Here is a 20,468-nt window from a genome sequence, read left to right as displayed (position 1 = left end):
ATAAAAAAGAAACTAAGCCTCTTGAGGTGACTGTTGAAGCAAATATATTAGTCACAGGGTGGCTAGGTAACATAGAGTCCAATGGTACCCCATAGGCGCGAAGGGCTGAGCGGAATCTGAGGTACATGAAATAGGTAAAACCAGGGAGCGAGTGATTATCCTTAAGGTCCTGGAACGTGCGAAGGCCATTATCATCAAAGATATCACTAAGAATATGAATATGTCTGGAGGACCAGGGTGGATAAGTAAAAGGCTGAGAGCCTGTAAGTAAAAAGGGATTGTTCCATATAGGTGAAAGCTTATGAAGTTCTGAGGGGCTGCCAAGAAATCGGTTAACTTTCTTCCAAATATCTAATGAGTTTGCAAAGATTGGACCCATTCGAAGAGAAATAGCCCTGTCCTTAGGAGCAGAAAATAGAAGATCCTGGAGTCTGATTGGCTTAACTAAGGCTTCCTCAATTGGTCGCCAAGAAGCTGTAGACCCTGAATCTAGCCACGTTTTAAATATCCTTAGCTGAAAAGCCCAGTAGTAATATTTAAAATTGGGTACTGCCAGGCCGCCCAATGTTTTAGGGCGCTGCAAAGTAGTCAACCGAATCCTTGGTCGCCTATCCTTCCAAATAAAACCAGTTATAATAGAATTTATTTGTTCAAGGTACTTTTGTGGTAATGAAATGGGGATCATAGAAAATAGGAAATTAATACGAGGCAGTATATTCATTTTTATAACAGAAATCCTACCATGTAATGAAACCTGTAACGGAGACCATCTAGTCAAATCTGTTTTGATTTTATTTAGAACTTCAAGCATATTTTCTTTATGAATCTGCTGGAAGTTTGGGGATATCTTAATGCCCAAATATGTAAAGCCTGTGAGCTGCGGCCGAATAGAGATATGAGGGGGAAGAGGGGTTGTTGTGGCGATACGATTCAAAGGCATATAAACAGACTCAGACCAGTTTATTTTATATCCAGAGAGTTTACCAAAATGATCAATTAAATGCAGTGCGTTAGGGACTGAATTAGAAATATCAGATAGAAACAATAAAATGCCATCAGCATAAAGTGATATATGGTGTTTGGAGCCCTGTACAGTAATGGGAGCTATATTGTTACTTTGTCTAATAGCTTGGGCCAATGGTTCTAAGGAAAGGACAAATAATAATGGTGACAATGGGCAGCCATGTCGGGTACCTCTGCCGAGTGCAAACTGAGGGGATAACATTGACCCGGTCTGCACACATTCAGTAGGATTGCTGTATAAAGTGCGGATCATATTAATAAAAGAATGGCCGAAGCCAAAGCGTTCTAGAACTGCCCACAGATAGTTCCATTCCAGGCGATCAAATGCCTTCTCGGCATCCAGAGAAAATACAGCACAAGAGGCAGGTTGATGGGGGGCTTGGTCTATAATATGAAAAAGACGCCGTATGTTGTCTGAAGCAAGGCGGCTCTTTAAAAACCCGATCTGATCATGATGTATTAGGTTACACACATATTTTTCCAACCGCCCAGAAAGAGCTTTAGCAAACAATTTTAGATCTGAATTTAAAAGTGAAAGGGGCCTGTAGCTGGCACAGTCTAAAGGGTCTTTTCCTTTTTTAACAAGCAACGAAATCAAAGCCGATTTCTGATCTCTATGGAAAGCGCCAGTTTGCAGTGAAAAATTTATAGAATGGAGTCTTAATGAACCAACTTGATCCCATACTGCCAGCAATAACTCAGGTGGAATGCCATCCAACCCAGGTGACTTTCGCTTCTGCATGGATCGAGCTGCTGCCTCTAATTCTTGCAACGTTAAAGGAGCGTCCAAGTGCTCCGCCTTTTCAGCAGTTAATTGAGGCAATTCCAATGGATTTAAAAAATCCTCAATTTTTGCCAAGTCTGCACCAGCTTCAGAAGTGTAAAGTTGAGAATAATAATCTTGAAAGACTTTGCTAATCTGCTCTGGTTTAGAAAGTACAACATTATTGCTGTCCCTGATTGCCTCAATAGAAGCCAAGTGTTTGGATTGTTTTAATCGCAATGCAAGTAATCTGCTAGGACGCTCTGTGTGCTCATAATACAGCTGTCTTGTTTTGTGTACTAGAAATTCTGCTCTGCTACTAGTAAGATTTTTGAATTCAGTCTTTAAGGTGGCTAACTGTTTTGCTTTACTTTTTAAGAAGTTACATTTCTGTTCTTTTTCTAACTGTGAAATAGTAGTTTCTAGCTGGAGGATGTCTGTTTCGTGTTTTATTCAAGTTAGAAGAAAAGGCTGTACAGCAGCCCCTAATATAGCATTTAGTAACCTCCCATAATGAATGTGGGTTGGTTGCAGTATTACGGTTGATTTCTAGGAAATCTCTCAAACTCTCTGTGAGATGTTTTAAGAAAGCTTCATTCTGAAGTAAAAATGAGTTAAAACGCCAGCGTTTAGCACGCTTAATTCCTGGGACCAAGTCAAATGAATACAAAACCGGAGCATGATCAGAAATAAGAATTGGCAATATATCTGTGGAAATAATATTATGCATAATAATTGGGGAGATAAAAATGTAGTCGATGCGAGAGTATATTTTATGCGAAAAGAATGTGAAATCTTTAACACCATTGTTTCTCAGACGCCAAGCATCATGTACATTTAAGCCTTGTGCAAAGTTTTGAAAGTATATAGAGGCAGAGGTAAGAGACAGGGCAGTGCCCTGTGATGAAGTATCAAGAGCTGGATTGAAAGTCAAATTAAAATCCCCCCCAACAACAAGTGCACAATCTGGGAGTGCTGATAGCTTAACCCTGATGTTCTCAAAAAATCGAGGATTGAAAACATTGGGTGCTAAGCACAGTTTAACACTGTTAAGTGTTGCTATTACTTGACAGAAACGGCCTTCACTATCATTGCTTGAACTATTAATGGTAATATTTATCTTTCTGTTAACCACAATTAGTACCCCTTTTGTTTTATTCAAGGCGCAGGAGTGAGCAATTACTTTATAGTGTTTATTTTGAAATCTATTGACATCAGCAGATTTGAGATGGGTCTCCTGAATTAATGCAATTGTAATGTTTTTACGATGTAAAAAATCTAAACATTTGGCTCTTTTAACGGGTGAGTTAAGACCACGCACGTTCCAGGACATACAATTATAATTAGCCATTATGGAGGTTTAAAATAGGCAGTACGGGGCCACTCCTCCCATGTGCACTGAGCGTGTATAACAGAGATTGCACAGTTAACAGACAGCAATGAAAGAAGTAAACATATCCTGGAATTAGCGTCGGACAGATCAAATAAAACGAAAATAAAAAATGTTTCAAATAGCCCTACACTGGTATAACAATGTGCTCCCAAGCGATTGCCTAATAAATGTAATCTGATATACAAAAACAAACACAGAACTATTTTTACAAAACTGACTAGCTGAGAGAAGCAGCAGCTCATAGCGCCGCCGTGACCCTCATTGCCAGAACAAAAACAAAAAATATTAGCTTCCGTGGTTTCGAACCAAGATGCAAAACCCACACCCAAAAACCCAAAACATAATGCACTTCAGGAAGGTAGAAATATATAATAGGTTAATACAACGTAGAAAAGAAACTCAGGATGTTTGTATTGCAATACAATTAAATTAAATGACAGTGCATAATTAACCCCATCCCAATATATGAGATGTACTGTAATACAAAAACAATTACACCCCAACATATACCACCATGTGGATGTAACTTACATACAGTCCGATTAAGCAGATCCCGTGCTGTAGGGTTCAGTTAACCATATTAGAGCAGTAGTGTTTTCCAAAAGCGAGAAAAAACAAACAAAAAAAACAACACACATTTCTGGTGTTTGAAATAATGCGGCAGATTTAGTCCATAGATTGAGTATTAGATAATCCCAAGACGAATCTTTCCGCTTCCTTCACCGAGTCAAACATACTGGGTTGGCCGTTGTGAATGATCTTCAGTTTTGCCGGGTATAACAAGAAGTTCTGGACTCCAAGCTGCCTGAGAGATTTCTGAACCGGGGCGAAACATTTTCTTCGCTGGGCAGTAAAGGCGGAGTAATCAGGGAAGAAAAGTAGAGAGCTTCCATCTAGCCGGGGTGATGTAGCTACATTTCTGGCAGCCCTAAGAATGAGCTGTAGCGAAGTAATTTAAAAATGAAGGTGCAAGGCCTGTCTCTGCGAGCGCTAGAGCGCTTCTGGCTTTTTTACTCTTGGCTTTCATAGTTGGGGAAGGGGTATTCGGGTCCATGGCTGACGAATCCCCTTTCTCTGGTGTCTCCATTGCTAGTATGCTAGTAGCAAAACGTGCCCTTCACTGAAATAATAAGTATATTTTTAATAAATCAGGGCAATGAGTGTGGGAGCTCTCAAACTAAGCCACCATCTTGGGTGGAAGCCACCGGAAGTCTCGTGATAAGTTTCTTTTGATGCTCAAATATAAGTGATAAGTTTCTTTTGATGCTCAGTAGTTTAAAAACTGCTAATTAAAATGACCCAGGAGTGGGAATGTTACTTTTTTTCTCTTTTTTTTGTAAAAAATATAGCGTTGATTACATGGTGCTTTATGCATGGTTAATTCATGGAAAGTTACATTTTTGCTTCAATATATGTGCAATATAGAGAGGGAGTTATTTTATTTTGTATTTTAGTCAGATGTGTGTTCCTATGTGTCCCAGCGAGGGAGCACTGTATTTCAATAACCACATTTGTTTTTAAACAATATTATTTACAATTATGGAAGATATAACCATTACTCAGTGAATGTTTTATTTTATTTAGGTATTTCAAGTTATTAATAAAAGATAATTTAAAATGATTATTATAATTATTATTATTTAAACAGCAATGAAAAACCTCAGTTTATGAGTAAAGAAAACTGTAAAGGAAACTGATAATTTTAAATGCAGTAAGGCGAGTAATCAGTGCTTAATTTGAGCCGGATCCTGCCGGAACAGGATCCGGCACCTCTCAGATTTTACTTTTTTTGTTCCGGCACCTAATTTGCCCAGATCCGGTACCTCTCGCGGCATGATTTATTATTTTTTCCACTGTTTGCACTGTAAACATTCTAATAAAAGCGATCAGAGTTAAAGTTGCTTCTGTCTCCACGTTATTTCTCCCGTCCCCCAGTAAAAGCGCATCCTATCCTGCCACACCGATTCCAGACCTGCTCTCTTATTTGTACATAGAGGTTATGGGGCGGGCCGGCGAGGTAAGTAACTGATTTTGAAACAGTGGTGGCCAGCTAGCGAGAGGTCCCTACGTAATCACGTCACGTAGCCTAGGCTAGTCGTCGCTACTGAATTTGAAACGTGTCGTGGGGAAAGGAAAGCCAAATCAAAAATGAGGGGGAAACTGCTCCTGATGGCGATGGCTTAGCTAGCAACGCTGTCTGCGCTTAATTCTGCCAGTTTAGCATCACCACCGGCACGTCCTCCACTAGCTGGTAGACCTACTAGTGAGTCAGACTCGGCGGGAGAGGGGGACGGGGTCGGAGACGGGGACGGGGTCGGGGAGGACTAGTGATGGGCAGTTCGATTATTTTTAGTGACTCGATTCATTTGATTCATTTCGTTCATTTGATTCACTGATTCAATGACACAAAACCAATCAATATAGACCGCATTAAGATTGTTTACGTAGGTTTATTTGAACCGGAAAGAACGAGTCGTTCACAAACTGCACATCACAAAAGCTAGGGAGAATCTATATTTGGTTGACTTGGTTCATAAACATTAAATTAAATATAGTTTAACAAAAAAATAATAATATATATTTAGAATACTGGAGATAACATAACAGTTTGAACCATTAGCATTGTTTAGCCATCAGTATCAATCTAAACTAATCTAATTTAATTTAATCTTTAAAAAAAAATAGTCAATTGCATTTCTTATGTTTTTTTTTCTATACATTTGGAGTCACCCATTGTTTTTCACAACAACAAAAAAGAGAGGCTCGAACGAGTGGTATTTGTGGAACTAATCCGTGCTATTTATTCAACACATAGCAAAACGCTGTTTGCCCAATTCATCTTCTATCCAGTAAATCTTTGGGATTAGTCATGTAATCAATCACACGTTGAAGCACACCCATAACCGCAACATGTATATTTTATAAAAACAAAGTTTAAACGTGTATATATTTAGTATTTTTTAGTGTTTAACACAGTAAAATAACATTTAGAAAATGTATATTTAATGTGCGTGTAAAATATAATAGACGTTTAAGAACGTCATCCGTTAGAATGTGTGCAATATCCTCCTAAAAGGTTGTTGTATCGTAGCTGATACGTGTCACCTTGTGGACTAAGGTGAACCGCCGTCATTATTAAATTATAAAATATTTAACCGTAGTTGTAAATTGTCATGTATAAAATACATTCATTCCTCAAGGTCAATATGTAATCACAAGTTATATAATTAAGCCTTGGGTACAATAACGTTACAATACCAGTAGATGTTTGTATTTATTTATTTTGGAAATGAGGTGTATATCTCTATTTATTATTATTATTATTATTATTATTATTATTATTTAGTAATTTGGCTGACTTTACTCAAGATGACTTAGAAGTATTAATCATAGGGAGGGATGAAACTAGCGAAAGCGTGGGTGGAATGTACAGTAATGTCCTCTGCCTCCGACATGAAAAAACAACAAAGAACCCTGTGAAAAAAGGTTTTTGAACATGCCTGAACCAAGGCCCATTTAGCGGAAGCAAGCATTGTAGCCAAGGCTAAAGATGACACCTTAACACGGGTTATAGTTACATTGTCTGGCTACATTGTGTTTGTCACTTTTTTCGCATGCGTTCTGGTACCTCAGAGCCCCCCCGGAACACCCCCCCTCTCGTGCTCACTATGTGTTACGGGACCTCCCGATTTACAAATTAAGCACTGCGAGTAATAAACTGACTCCATTGTGATTTAGCAGTTGGTTAAACAATTTAACAACACTGCTTGATTGTAAATAAATATCACACTATAAATTGCTTGACAGCCCTAATATAATATAATATATATATATATATATATATATATATATATATATATATATATATATATATATATATATAGTCAGCACTCAGATACACGTCAGTCATGTTTTACCGTCCCTGTAATATATATATATGTAACAAATTAATGCACTTACCCGTCAATGTTACAATCTACTTGTTTAACCGTCACAGCCAGCATTTTTTTATTTTTTATTTCTGGCATGGCAAATCAGTCTGTCTTGATTGTGCACTGCACAGGGGTGAGGTGTTGTTAGTAGTGATTCAATTCTACACTATGATGACCTAGTGCAGGATGAACACAGGGGTGAGGTGTTGTTAGTAGGTGATTCAATTCTACGCTATGATGACCTAGTGCAGGATGAACACAGGGGTCAGGTGTTAGTAGGTGATTCAATTCTACGCTATGATGACCTAGTGCAGGATGAACACAGGGGTAAGGTGTTGTTAGTAGTGATTCAATTCTACGCTATGATGACCTAGTGCAGGATGAACACAGGGGTGAGGTGTTAGTAGGTGATTCAATTCTACGCTATGATGACCTAGTGCTGGATGAACAAAGGGGTCAGGTGTTAGTAGGTGATTCAATTCTACGCTATGATGACCTAGTGCTGGATGAACACAGGGGTCAGGTGTTAGTAGTGATTCAATTCTACGCTATGATGATCTAGTGCTGGATGAACACAGGGGTGAGGTGGTGTTAGTAAGGGAATCAATTCTACGATATGATAATCTAGTGCTGGATGAACACAGGGTCAGGTGCTGTTAGTAGGTGATTCAATTCTACGCTATGATGACCTAGTGCTGGATGAACACAGGGGTCAGGTGTTGTTAGTAGTGATTCAATTCTACGCTATGATGATCTAGTGCTGGATGAACACAGGGGTGAGGTGTTGTTAGTAGTGATTCAATTCTACGCTATGATGATCTAGTGCTGGATGAACACAGGGGTGAGGTGTTGTTAGTAGTGATTCAATTCTACGCTATGATGATCTAGTGCTGGATGAACACAGGGGTGAGGTGCTGTTAGTAGGTGATTCAATTCTACGCTATGATGACCTAGTGCTGGATGAACACAGGGGTCAGGTGTTAGTAGGTGATTCAATTCTACGCTATGATGACCTAGTGCTGGATGAACACAGGGGTCAGGTGTTAGTAGATGATTCAATTCTACGCTATGATGACCTAGTGCTGGATGAACACAGGGGTCAGGTGTTAGTAGATGATTCAATTCTACGCTATGATGATCTAGTGCTGGATGAACACAGGGGTGAGGTGCTGTTAGTAGGTGATTCAATTCTACGCTATGATGACCTAGTGCTGGATGAACACAGGGGTCAGGTGTTAGTAGGTGATTCAATTCTACGCTATGATGACCTAGTGCTGGATGAACACAGGGGTCAGGTGTTAGTAGATGATTCAATTCTACGCTATGATGACCTAGTGCTGGATGAACACAGGGGTCAGGTGTTAGTAGATGATTCAATTCTACACTATGTCGACAGTGATTTTAGCCATAAAGATTCTGTAAATACGGTTATTATCTGCTTCCTGGTGCAAAAGCAAAGGATATTGAATCAAGAGTGCACAGATGGTACAAATCACATGAGGAACAGAAAATCTGACATTCTGAAGGAGGATTTTAAAATTTTAAAGACAGCTGAAAAAGTTAGGATGCAGAATTATGCAGAAGGAGGGCTGGGATTATAAACAACTGGGATTGCTTTTAAAAAAGAAATCGATATTATAGGAAAGATGGACTGCACCTAAATAGGCCAGGGGCAAGCAGGCTAGCTGATAACATCGAAAACCACTTAGCAAGGTATTTAAACTAGAAACTGGGGAGGGGAGGGAACCTATAGAGGCATGTAAAATTCAGGTTAAAGTATCCTGCTATTCCCGCTACCTGCTGAGTAAACACAGAGGTGTGTGATACAGTAACCTTCATCAAATTCCTATTATCCCTGCTCAATCACATGCTCTTGATTGTACCAATTTATGCCTAGGTTTATTTAATATCAGGACTCTGTCTAATAGGGCTCTGTTAATTAGTGATTTTATTCAGGATTACAGCATTGATATTCTCTCTTTAACTGAAACTTGGCTTGGACCGAATGACAATGTTTCCCTGATTGAGGCTTCTCCACCTAACTATTCTTATTTCCAGAAAGCTCGCTCTACTGGGCGGGGAGGTGGTCTTGCTACTGTTTTCCGCAGTGAATTCAGAATCAAACAGGAAATTGTTGAAGGTTATTCATCGTCATTTACCTGTTCATATTGTAATTATTTATCAACCACCTAAGTCAAACCCGCTATTTCTGACTGAATTTGGGGATTTGTTATCTATACGGACAGTCAAATATGATAGGATTCTTTAACTGGGTGATTTTAACCTTCATGTTGACATTGATTCTGATTCTAACTCCTTGGAATTTTTGAGGCTACTGGATTTCTTAGATTATATCCTGCATGTCAAAGGTCCTACGCATAATCGTGGCCATACTTTAGATCTGGTAATTTCTCGTTGTTTAGCTGTTAAGAACATCATAACCCTAGATCTTACTATTTCTGACCATCTTGCCATTCTGTTTGAAGTGAATCTGCCAGTATCTAAAAAAAACGTACATTTAAATCCCTGGTAATTAATTCTTCAACTACTGTTAAGCTTTCTGATGTACTGAGCTCATTACCGTGGTTTAATTATGAAATGTGAGGGTAGTAAAATAGAATGGAGATGGCAGGAATCTAAACTGCATGTTCATTACATCGCATGGAAGGGCCACCTGGTTAAATATAGGAAGGCTCTGGCGTTGGTTAGATCATCATATTATTCTAATTTAATTGAAACACATAAAATAATCCTAGATTTCTTTTTGCTACCCTAAACAAATTAATTAATCCTTCCCCTAATAGTCCTACATTGGCTCCTCTCACAGCTGCAATGACTTAATTTCTTTAAAAATAAAATACTAGACATCAGAAATAAGATTCCACAGACACCTTCATTAAGGAGGACTCCAGTACAATTTTACCAACTACACCTATTAAGGCTACTATGGGGGCTTTTTCTTTGATTACCTTACAGGACCTGACAGAGCTAGTTCAACATATGAGAGCTACTACATGCTTTCTTGATCCTATTCCTACAAAACTATTAAAATATGTTCTTGGTGTTATTAATACCCTGTGGCAATGTGCCCCGCCCCTGTGTGCATATTATGTGTTGTATGTTGCGTGCGTGTGTTAATGTTGGTGTATAGATTGGTACACGGGATATAAACGGGTCTGTGTTTCACGTGTGATTTAAAAAGGTAGATTTGTATTTAGGCACGAGGAGGGCACAAATCACTTCACGTGCTGGTTAAATGTAATATGTGAGCACAGGGTTGCACAGAATTAATTCACGTGCTGGGATTCAAGTGAATAATTAATTAGTAATTGAATCCCAGCACAACAATATATATAGAGACACGTAGCATTCACTCGAGGTTGGGTGTTCGGTGAGTGGAGAACGGGATTGGAGACGGAGGTAATTGTGAATTGTGAAAGTAAATAGTTAAAAGTATCTGCTCACCGTGTTTGTTTGTCTGTCTAGTCCGTTTTGTTCGTCTATTTATTTTGGCCTCAAGTGCCGTGCCCTGTGTTTTGTCTGTTCCAACCTTTTATTTTCTGTTCTGTTCTGTTTATTAAATGCTGAGCGAAAGCAATCTCCAACCTATCATTCTTAGATAAGGATCTAGAGAGTGTTGTTGCAATTCAATTACAAAAATGTCTAACTCTTAATGCTATATTTCGAGAAGTTTAGTCTGGTTTTTGTGCTGCACATAGCACCAAGACGACCCTTGTTAGAGTTGTGAATGATCTGCCGATAAGCTCTGACTCGGGCTTTCCATCAGTATTATTACTTCTATTAGTATCTAAGTACTGCCTTTGATACTGTAGACCATTCCATCCTACTGAATCGTCTTGAAAGCACAGTAGGACTCTATGGCCTTGTCCTATCCTGGTTCAAATCTTATCTTTCTGATAGGTTTCAGTTTGTCTCTATTGGGGAGGTAAAATCGGCATTATCGGAAGTCGTCTGTGGTGTTCCACAGGGCTCCATTCTATGTCCCTTGTTGTTTTCATTACATATGCTACCATTGCTATGCTGATGATACGCAGCTATATTTGTCCCTAAAGCCAGGAATTTCTTCTGCCTGGGTGTTATTGGCTACTTGCCTTACAGACATCAAGCATTGGATCTCACAGAATTTTCTAATGTTGAATTCAGATAAAACAGAGGTTATGCTAGTGGGCTCACAGAACCAACTAAAAGGAAATGTGGGACTACATGAGCTCGACCCTTGCAGTCTTTCATCAAAACTTAAACTAGACATTAAGAGTTTGGGGGTCATCACTGATCCTGATCTATCATTTGAGACTCATATTAGATCTATATTTTTTATTATTTTCGTATCTGATGCCGAGAGACTAATGCATGCCTTTGTTTTATCTAGAATTGATTATTGTAATACATTTTTTTCAGGTGTCCCCAAACGTGTGGTATCCCGCTTGCAGCTTGTTCAAAATACCGCTGCTAGAATTCTGACTAAAACCAGGAAACCCAATGGAAATTTGGTCTTTTTAAAAGCATTTTTAATATTATTTTTATTTTAGTAAATGTAACACATTTTCACAGAACAACCGTTCTTTTGGGACACTGTCAGTCACATACCTGAAAACACAAGACAGCTGAGCTGCGTTTCCATTGTTGGTTGTTTAATCTATCATTATAGCTACGTACCTGGCTTCCTGTACTTCTGCATCTAGCAGAACCTGAGGCACCGAAGAGATTAAGCCGTTCAGAATCTTGTTACAGGTACCCGACAATACTGTGGCTATTGACAAGTGATTGTTTAACATGCTGTCATAGTCAGAAATCAGAGCAAGTAATTCCACAAGATTACCTCTATTTGAGGAATTGGTGCCTTCATCGTGCCCTCTGAAAGCCAGTTCTTGCTTGCCAAGGTAAACAACAGAATCAACCAAGTGTTTAAGAACCTCACAGGTTTTTCTTACTTGATCATTGTGATGTATTGTATCCCTACTCTTCTGCTCATCCAGTTGAACATCAATCCAAAAGTTTTGAGTGTTACAGTGGCTCGCAAGTGACTCTGGGAAAACTCATGTTTTTGTGCTGACTTGAATAGACATCCTAGATTGCTGTAGCCAGTGCTGTTCCATATTGCCTTTTCTGTACTCAACAAAATACAGTTCCAGCAGTATACTTTTTTTTTAATTGACAGCTACCGGTAAGCCACAGATACCTTTCATAATTTAAATTTTGGATGTGGTGCGCACATCCTTTCCCTTCCTGTTTCAGTTCAGGTATTTGTGGTGTATACCTCCATTTTTTTCTGAGAAAGTTCTTCTTGAAAATTGATTCATAACCAAATTGACTACAGTGTCTCTGTTGTCTTATGACATTTATTTTTTATTTTTGTAAAAAGCAATTCGAAATATTACTTCAAAGTTCTCAATAATGGTCTCTATAATAAGCAACATTGGAGGCTGTGTGGTCCAGTGGTCAAATCCCACCTCAACCATTGACTCATTGTGTGACCCTGAGCAAATCACTTAACCTCCTTGTGCTCCGTCTTTCGGGTGAGACGTAGTTGTAAGTGACTCTGCAGCTGATGCATAGTACACTCACCCTAGTCTCTGTAAGTCGCCTTGGATAAAGGCATCTGCTAAATAAACAAATAATAATAATAATAATAACAACAACATCGCATGAAATTCAGCTGTTCTTACACCTTTACCCTAGCATTATTATGTCCCGCCTCTGCTCACTCATGATTAGATACCTGTATAACAAGGGGCAGATCTTTGACTCATTGGTTAAACCTACTAAAGACCTTCAATGTCCGCCACCGCTCACTTATGATTGGATTGCAGCGGAGAAAATGCAGGATCTTCTATTGGTTATATACAAAAATAAAATTCTGCATGATTAAATTGTAAAACAAATTTATCTGCTATGTACTGTACAGTGCTTTGAGATACTTTTCTATAAAAAGCACTATATAAATGCAATACATAAATTTAATAAATAAAAATACAACTCTGCAGATAACACAAGAGACATCCATCATCATGGATGAGGTCTACTGCCATTCCAATGTGTTGGGGGTTCTGTATATCTGGGCACTGCTTATGCAGGTCTAGTAGGAGACAGATGCAAAATAGTGGCATCAACATCACACTGTCCCTCTATGAATTCCACTGCCATGATCAATGTCTAGTGTGGTATCCACGTGTTTGATGTGTGTTAGTTTGTTGGGTGGGTGTGGTGAACTGCATCAGGGTAACATGAAGTGTATATGTATGGTAAATCATGAGACACGGGTGCATGAGAGAAGGACTACTAATAGTGCTGTGATATGAATCTATGTCCTTCCATAACTTTCTGTTGTATGAAATTGCAGATGTTCAATGGCATAAGCAGTCTTTTGCAAGGGAGGAAGGGGTGATGGGCTGCCGTTACCATTCATAGTAACATGGTGTGATGGGGTGCAGCCTATTTTGTGGTGGTTTTGTGTTTTTTGTATTGTTTAGAGTGGATATGAGTGAGTTTGGGGTGTGGTTCAGTGAGTGAGTTTGTGTGAGGAATGTGTGGAATGTGCCTGGGCTAATGAGGTGCAAATTGCCCAATTAGCCCAGGCACCTGTATAAAAGGGAGTGGTTGGGTATGTTAGTTGGTGAGTGTTTGTGAGAGTGAGAAGACGTGTGTGAGAGAGTGAGTGGGTCTTTTTGTATAGTTCGGGTTTAAAGCCTGTTTTGTGTTTGTCTTTTTGGTTGGTCACCGTGCCTTTTGTTTTGTGTATTTTGTTTAATTAAAAGTCTTATTTTCCCTGCACATCCTGACTCTGAGTCTCCTTACCTCGGTCAGCTTGCCACAGTTGGTGTTAGAGTGGGATAGCGCCTCTGGAGACTCGGAGCAGGAGTGCAGGATTTTTTGTTTAAAAAAAAAAAAAAATGGAGCTGGCCCAGGAGGAGGCAGATGACAACTGGGAGCTGTTTTTAAAAGGGCTCGCGGCAGAGTTGTGCCCCGGCTTTGGGGCATATGGGCACACAGTGGCCATCTGCCCCACCCAGTATGAGGAAGAGGAGCTGCCGCTGCAAGAGCCGGAAGGGGAGGAGCCAGTGTGTCCTGTGTCCGCAGGGGAGGAGCCAGTGTGTCCTGTGTCCGCAGGGGAGGAGCCAGTGCGTCCTGTGTCCGGAAGGGAGGAGCCAGTGTGTCTTGTGTCCGGAGGGGAGGAGTCAGTGCGTCCTGTGTACGGAAGGGAGGAGCCAGTGCGTCCTGTGTCCGGAGGGGAGGAGCCAGTGCCTCCTGTGTACGGAAGGGAGGAGCCAGTGCGTCCTTTGTCCGGGGGGAGGAGCCAGTGCGTCCTGTGTCCGGAGGGGAGGAGCCAGTGCGTCCTTGGTCTGGGGGGGAGAAGCTGAAGGCCCAAACCCCTATTTTTTGGGGGGGAGGGGGGTCGAGGGCATGAAGCTCAGGCTCCACAGCAGCCGCTCTTTTTGCTGCTGAAGGGAGCCCATCGGAGACGCCCACCACCAGCTCTAACCCCGCTGTCGGAGGAGCCGGCAGCACCACCAGCTCTAACCCCGCTGTCGGAGGAGCCGGCAGCGCCACCACAGGGAGACGAGCTGCTGTTCCCGCCTCCGCCACCAGAGGGAGACGAGCTGCTGTTCCCGCCTCCGCCACCAGAGGGAGACGAGCTGCTGTTCCCGCCTCCGCCACCAGAGGGAGACGAGCTGTTGTTCCCGCCTCCGCCACCAGAGGGAGACGAGCTGCTGTTCCCGCCTCCGCCACCAGAGGGAGACTAGCTGCTGTTCCCGCTTCCGCCATCAGAGGAGCTGGAGCGGGCTCTAACTCCTGTTGCCAACAGGGAAGAGGAACTCTGGCCGCTGCCACCCTGGCCGGAGGTTCCTGCACTGTTGGCCACGCCCAAGGATGCCTGCCCCGCATCGCCTGGGGTTGCCTGCTGCTCCGCTTTTGTTTCTCCTAGGGTCGTCGAGGGTCCTGCTTTGCCTGGGGTCGTCGAGGGTCCTGCTTTGCCTGGGGTCGCTGAGGGTCCTGCTTCGCCTGGGGTTGCCTGGTGCTCCGCATCGCCTGGGGAGTCACCAGTTACAAAGTACGAGGGAGAAGTGGAGCTCCTGCTGCCGCCTTCATGGACAGGGGCTCCCCTCCCGAGTTTGCCTCCCGAGGGTCCGCTGTTATGGCCCGGGGCTGCCGGACTATCTTTGCTTGGGACCACCAGACTGCTTGTGGGCCAGGGGAAGCCTCTGCCCTCTCCCCAGCACCAGAAGAGACGATTTTGGAAATTTAAGGGGGGAGGTGGCCATTTAGGCCACGTTGTGCTGCGCACAAGGAGGGGAGGTGTGTGATGGGGTGCAGCCTATTTTGTGGTGGTTTTGTGTTTTTTGTATTGTTTAGAGTGGATATGAGTGAGTTTGGGGTGTGGTTCAGTGAGTGAGTTTGTGTGAGGAATGTGTGGAATGTGCCTGGGCTAATCAGGTGCGAATTGCCCAATTAGCCCAGGCACCTGTATAAAAGGGAGTGGTTGGGTATGTTAGTTGGCGAGTGTTTGTGAGAGTGAGAAGACGTGTGTGTGAGAGAGAGTGAGTGGGTCTTTTTGTATAGTTCGGGTTTAAAGCCTGTTTTTGTGTTTGTCTTTTTGGTTGGTCATCCTGCCTTTTGTTTTGTGTATTTTGTTTAATTAAAAGTCTTTTATTTTCCCTGCACATCCTGACTCTGAGCCTCCTTACCCCGGTCAGCCTGTCACACATGGATATGGGGAAATGGGAGCACTTTAAGAACAAGACACCCATGCGACAGACGTATGACACAATGATATTGTCATCTGCCAAAATGGAAGTGTATGAGGTACACTGTTATGAAACTGCGTTTACATGGGCAGGTGGAATGTGCTGTGTCATGTCAGTTTGAGACGGCAGCACCAACAACATGGATCAACCAAGAGTTTTTCAGTCATACTGGATGAGCAACAGAATACAGTTTAATGGGAGCGATGGCCTGTATATTTTGTATTATTTGTTTATTTAGCAGACGCCTTTATCCAAGGCGACTTACAGAGACTAGGGTGTGTGAACTATGCATCAGCTGCAGAGTCACTTACAATTACATCTCACCCGAAAGACGGAGCACAAGGAGGTTAAGTGATTTGCTCAGGGTCACACAATGAGTCAATGGTTGAGGTGGGATTTGACCACTGGACCACACAGCCTCCAATGTTGCTTATTATAGAGACCATTATTGAGAACTTTGAAGTAATATTTCGAATTGCTTTTTACAAAAATAAAAAATAAATGTCATAAGACAACAGAGACACTGTAGTCAATTTGGTTATGAATCAATTTTCAAGAAGAACTTTCTCAGAAAAAAATGGAGGTATACACCACAAATACCTGAACTGAAACAGGAAGGGAAAGGATGTGCGCACCACATCCAAAATTTAAATTATGAAAGGTATCTGTGGCTTACCGGTAGCTGTCAATTAAAAACTTGCTCAGGGTCACACAATGAGTCAGTGGCTGAGGTGGGATTTGAACCGGGGACCTCCTGGTTACAAGCCCGTTTCTTTAACCACTGGACCACACAGCCTCCTTTGTGCTATAATATCAGTATATTCTGTGTTCTCCAGTACTTTAGGACTATGTTGGCAGATAGTACACACGTGTTCTGTAAATATCCATCCTTATGCAGTGCGCCTTCCCCGACAACCTCGGCAGCCTCCCAGTAGGTCTCTAAGGAGCATTTAGAGGTCATACACCTAGTGGACCATGATGATGGATGTCTCTTGTGTTATCTGCAGTTCTGTGGTGTTTGTCTTAGCTGATGATGGCTGTCTGTGGTTGCTTGTGTTGCCTTGTCCCTTCCACTGCTTGTAAGGGGGTGGGAGGGAATGCAGAGTTAGGGTTAAAAACCTTAACATTGCATTTCTCTACTTTTGTCATTTTAATATTAACTCTAACTGATGCATTAACAAAGTTTTTTGCAAAGAATATATATTATTTTGCAGAAAAAGGTACAGAAGTTGTGCAGACAAATGTACACGGTACAAATGTAGATATATCTATAACAACCAGGTTTCTGGTTTCTAATCATGTTGGATCTCGGCTAATCAAACTTCTACCCTGTCAGTAATTCTCAGTAACCCAATGAGTAGTGGGTGGTTCAGGTGGTGGCATTGGTGGGGCGGTGGGGTAAAGACTAATTAAAGTACTGCGTGGACATTTAGAAATCCCCTTGCCCGCTTCAGAAAAAGAGCAAACAAGCCACACTAAACCAAGGTAAACCAGTCCAGTCCAGGGAGATCCTTCCAGTCCTGTGCACTTACTTGGGGTTCGGGAGTGATCTGACTGCCTTACCGTCATGGATGACTCCGTAGCTCTTCTGTCCAGTGACTTGGCCCGGCGATATGGGGAGATGGGCGGGGCCGACACGTCAGGAACGGACCCTTCCTTCGACGCCTCAAGTGTGTGCTCCTGAAATCGTAACGCACAGCATGGCTCAGTCTGGACACCAGTGTACATTAATACCACCCAATCCGTCTGTCCAAATCACCTAACAATAATAACATTAAGGGCCTGTCCAAAATGACCATCAAATATTGCAAGCGCTGATATCAGTACAGGGTTCATGATGCATTCACTGATATCAGTACAGGGTTCATGATGCATTCACTGATATCAGTACAGTGTTCATGTGCATTCACTGATATCAGTACAGGGTTCATGTGCATTCAGGTAACACCGATATCACTACAGGGTTCATGTGCATTCAGGTAATACTGATAGAAAATGTTGATCATTGTGCACAGCCCATAATGGTTTGCATCCTTTACAGTTTTAACAGAACCTGTGCTGCACAGTACACGCAGGTCTTTCTTCGGTAGCAGTTTGTTTATTGTGAGTTTACTGTCTTTGTTTTCTGTTCAGATGTGCTCTTTTGATTTAATCAATAAACATTAAAGGCCTTATTTTGAATCCACGGAAAAGGAAAATTTTGTCTGAGGTGAAAAACTACCAGGAAACAAGGTCCAGGAAAGCACTTACACTGGGGTCCTGGGCAGATTCTTCTGGTTTTTATGACACTGAAGAGAATTTTGTCTAATAAGTGGCCAAGTAACCAAAACTGCACAAGTGGGCCCACATAGCATTCGATACACATGGGAAAAAACTACGTACATTTCAACAAGTATAAAGGTCTCCTTCCCTCTGCTGCAAGTCTATCTCCACTTAATTTAATCTGTGATCTCTGGTCCTGGTTTCTGTGCTGCACTAATCGGTCAGGGTTAACTTTGTCAGCTCCTTTTCAGATTTTAAAGACTTTAGTCAAGTTCCTTGTTTTGGACATAGCACTCTGGAGTGCAGGGACACAGTACGCTAAGGGCAGCAACTTCCACAGTAATGATTCCCATCTTACAGACCCTTGTCCTTTTCTGCCTCATAAGAATTGTCCCCAGGTGATGGATGTATTGGAGAGGTTGTACTGAGGAAGGTACCTGTTTCTTGGGGTAGCTGCGTCTCTCGTTGCGACCCTGCCGACAGGTGCTGGATGAGGAGGAGCAGGGTTCTGAGGAGGAGCTGGTCTCCATGCGCTCAGCATGCTCACTGTCCAGGGTCTCAAACTGGTCAATCACCTGTGACCTCCTGCAGGGGAACAAGTGGCCTGCTTTGAGAAACTCTCCCAATCACCACACACAAAACAGGGGAACAACCTGCTTATTGAAACTCCCAATCACCACACAAAAAAACAGGAGAACAAGCTGAGCCCGTCTGCGTTCACACCATCCATTTCTGAAACTAACAATGCTAAAAATAAAATCATGTTTTGACAACCAAGGCTTTAAGATACATTGCTCACCTCCTACTAGTAATACATTGTCTAAATTGTGACCTTTCATCACTTCCTGTGCTATGTGTCAGATGATGAATGAGGTTGACCAGCAGGACAGAAAGTGGTAAGGTTCCAGAAAGCAGCAGTTTTAACTATTAGTGTGGGTGATGGAAAAAAAGGTGCAAACTGAATAAAACGGGCTTGTACATTTCTTACTGGCTCTGAGATGTTTTTATTGAAAATGTATGAGCTTAAAGAACCAGCAATGTTGATTTCTGGATCTTAATATTCTACATATTTGGGAACCAAAACAAAGAGTTTTAAAACTTTCGAAGGTCCTGTCCATTTGTAAATACTCACACAGGACTTCACAGAGCCAGTACTCAACCCTACACTCCCGACTGTATGGCTGTCCCTACACTCCAGGATTCGACCCTACACTCCCCTGACTGTGTGGCTCCCCCTGCATATCCCTGACTGTGTGGCTCCCCCTGCACTCCCCTGACTGCGTGGCTCCCCCTGCACTCCCCTGACTGCGTGGCTCCCCCTGCATATCCTTGACTGTGTGGCTCCCCCTGCATATCCCTGACTGTGTGGCTCCCCCTGCACTCCCCTGACTGTGTGGCTCCTCCTGCACTCCCCTGACTGTGTGGCTCCCCCTGCACTCCCCTGACTGTGTGGTTCCCCTGCACTCCCCTGACTGCGTGGCTCCCCCTGCACTCCCCTGACTGTGTGGCTCCCCCTGCACTCCCCTGACTGTGTGGCTCCCCCTGCATATCCCTGACTGTGTGGCTCCCCCTGCACTCCCCTGACTGTGTGGCTTCCCCTGCACTCCCCTGACTGTGTGGCTCCCCCTGCACTCCCCTGACTGTGTGGTTCCCCTGCACTCCCCTGACTGTGTGGCTCCCCCTGCACTCCCCTGACTGTGTGGCTCCCCCTGCACTCCCCTGACTGTGTGGCTCCCCCTGCACTCCCCTGACTGTGTGGTTCCCCTGCACTCCCCTGACTGTGTGGCTCCCCCTGCATATCCCTGACTGTGTGGCTCCCCCTGCATATCCCTGACTGTGTGGCTCCCCCTGCACTCCCCTGACTGTGTGGCTCCCCCTGCATATCCCTGACTGTGTGGTTCCCCTGCACTCCCCTGACTGTGTGGCTCCCCCTGCACTCCCCTGACTGTGTGGCTCCCCCTGCACTCCCCTGACTGTGTGGCTCCCCCTGCACTCCCCTGACTGTGGTTCCCCTGCACTCCCCTGACTGTGTGGTTCCCCTGCACTCCCCTGACTGTGTGGTTCCCCTGCACTCCCCTGACTGTGTGGCTCCCCCTGCATATCCCTGACTGTGTGGCTCCCCCTGCACTCCCCTGACTGAGTGGCTCCCCCTGCACTCCCCTGACTGCGTGGCTCCCCCTGCACTCCCCTGACTGCGTGGCTCCCCCTGCACTCCCCTGACTGCGTGGCTCCCCCTGCACTCCCCTGACTGTGTGGCTCCCCCTGCACTCCCCTGACTGTGTGGTTCCCCTGCACTCCCCTGACTGTGTGGCTCCCCCTGCACTCCCCTG

General features: G+C 43.1%; 1 protein-coding gene across 7 annotated transcripts in view; it reads right to left on the bottom strand.

Moving 5' to 3' along the window:
• The window catches only part of LOC117431656 (myosin phosphatase Rho-interacting protein), a 245,746-nt gene that overhangs the window by 46,470 nt on the left and 178,808 nt on the right, over positions 1 to 20,468 (bottom strand). For all 7 annotated transcript variants that reach the window (XM_058995983.1, XM_034052858.3, XM_058995984.1 and 4 more), the window contains 2 exons: positions 18,576 to 18,723; positions 17,440 to 17,556 (listed from right to left, as the gene is read on the bottom strand). In XM_058995983.1, coding sequence (XP_058851966.1) covers positions 17,440 to 17,556; positions 18,576 to 18,723 — 265 coding nt within the window. The remainder of the gene's footprint in view (positions 1 to 17,439; positions 17,557 to 18,575; positions 18,724 to 20,468) is intronic.

The sequence above is a fragment of the Acipenser ruthenus genome, chromosome 22 (genome assembly GCF_902713425.1).
Source record: "Acipenser ruthenus chromosome 22, fAciRut3.2 maternal haplotype, whole genome shotgun sequence".
Taxonomy (NCBI): domain Eukaryota; kingdom Metazoa; phylum Chordata; class Actinopteri; order Acipenseriformes; family Acipenseridae; genus Acipenser; species Acipenser ruthenus.
This window is presented reverse-complemented; position numbering and strand designations above follow the sequence as displayed.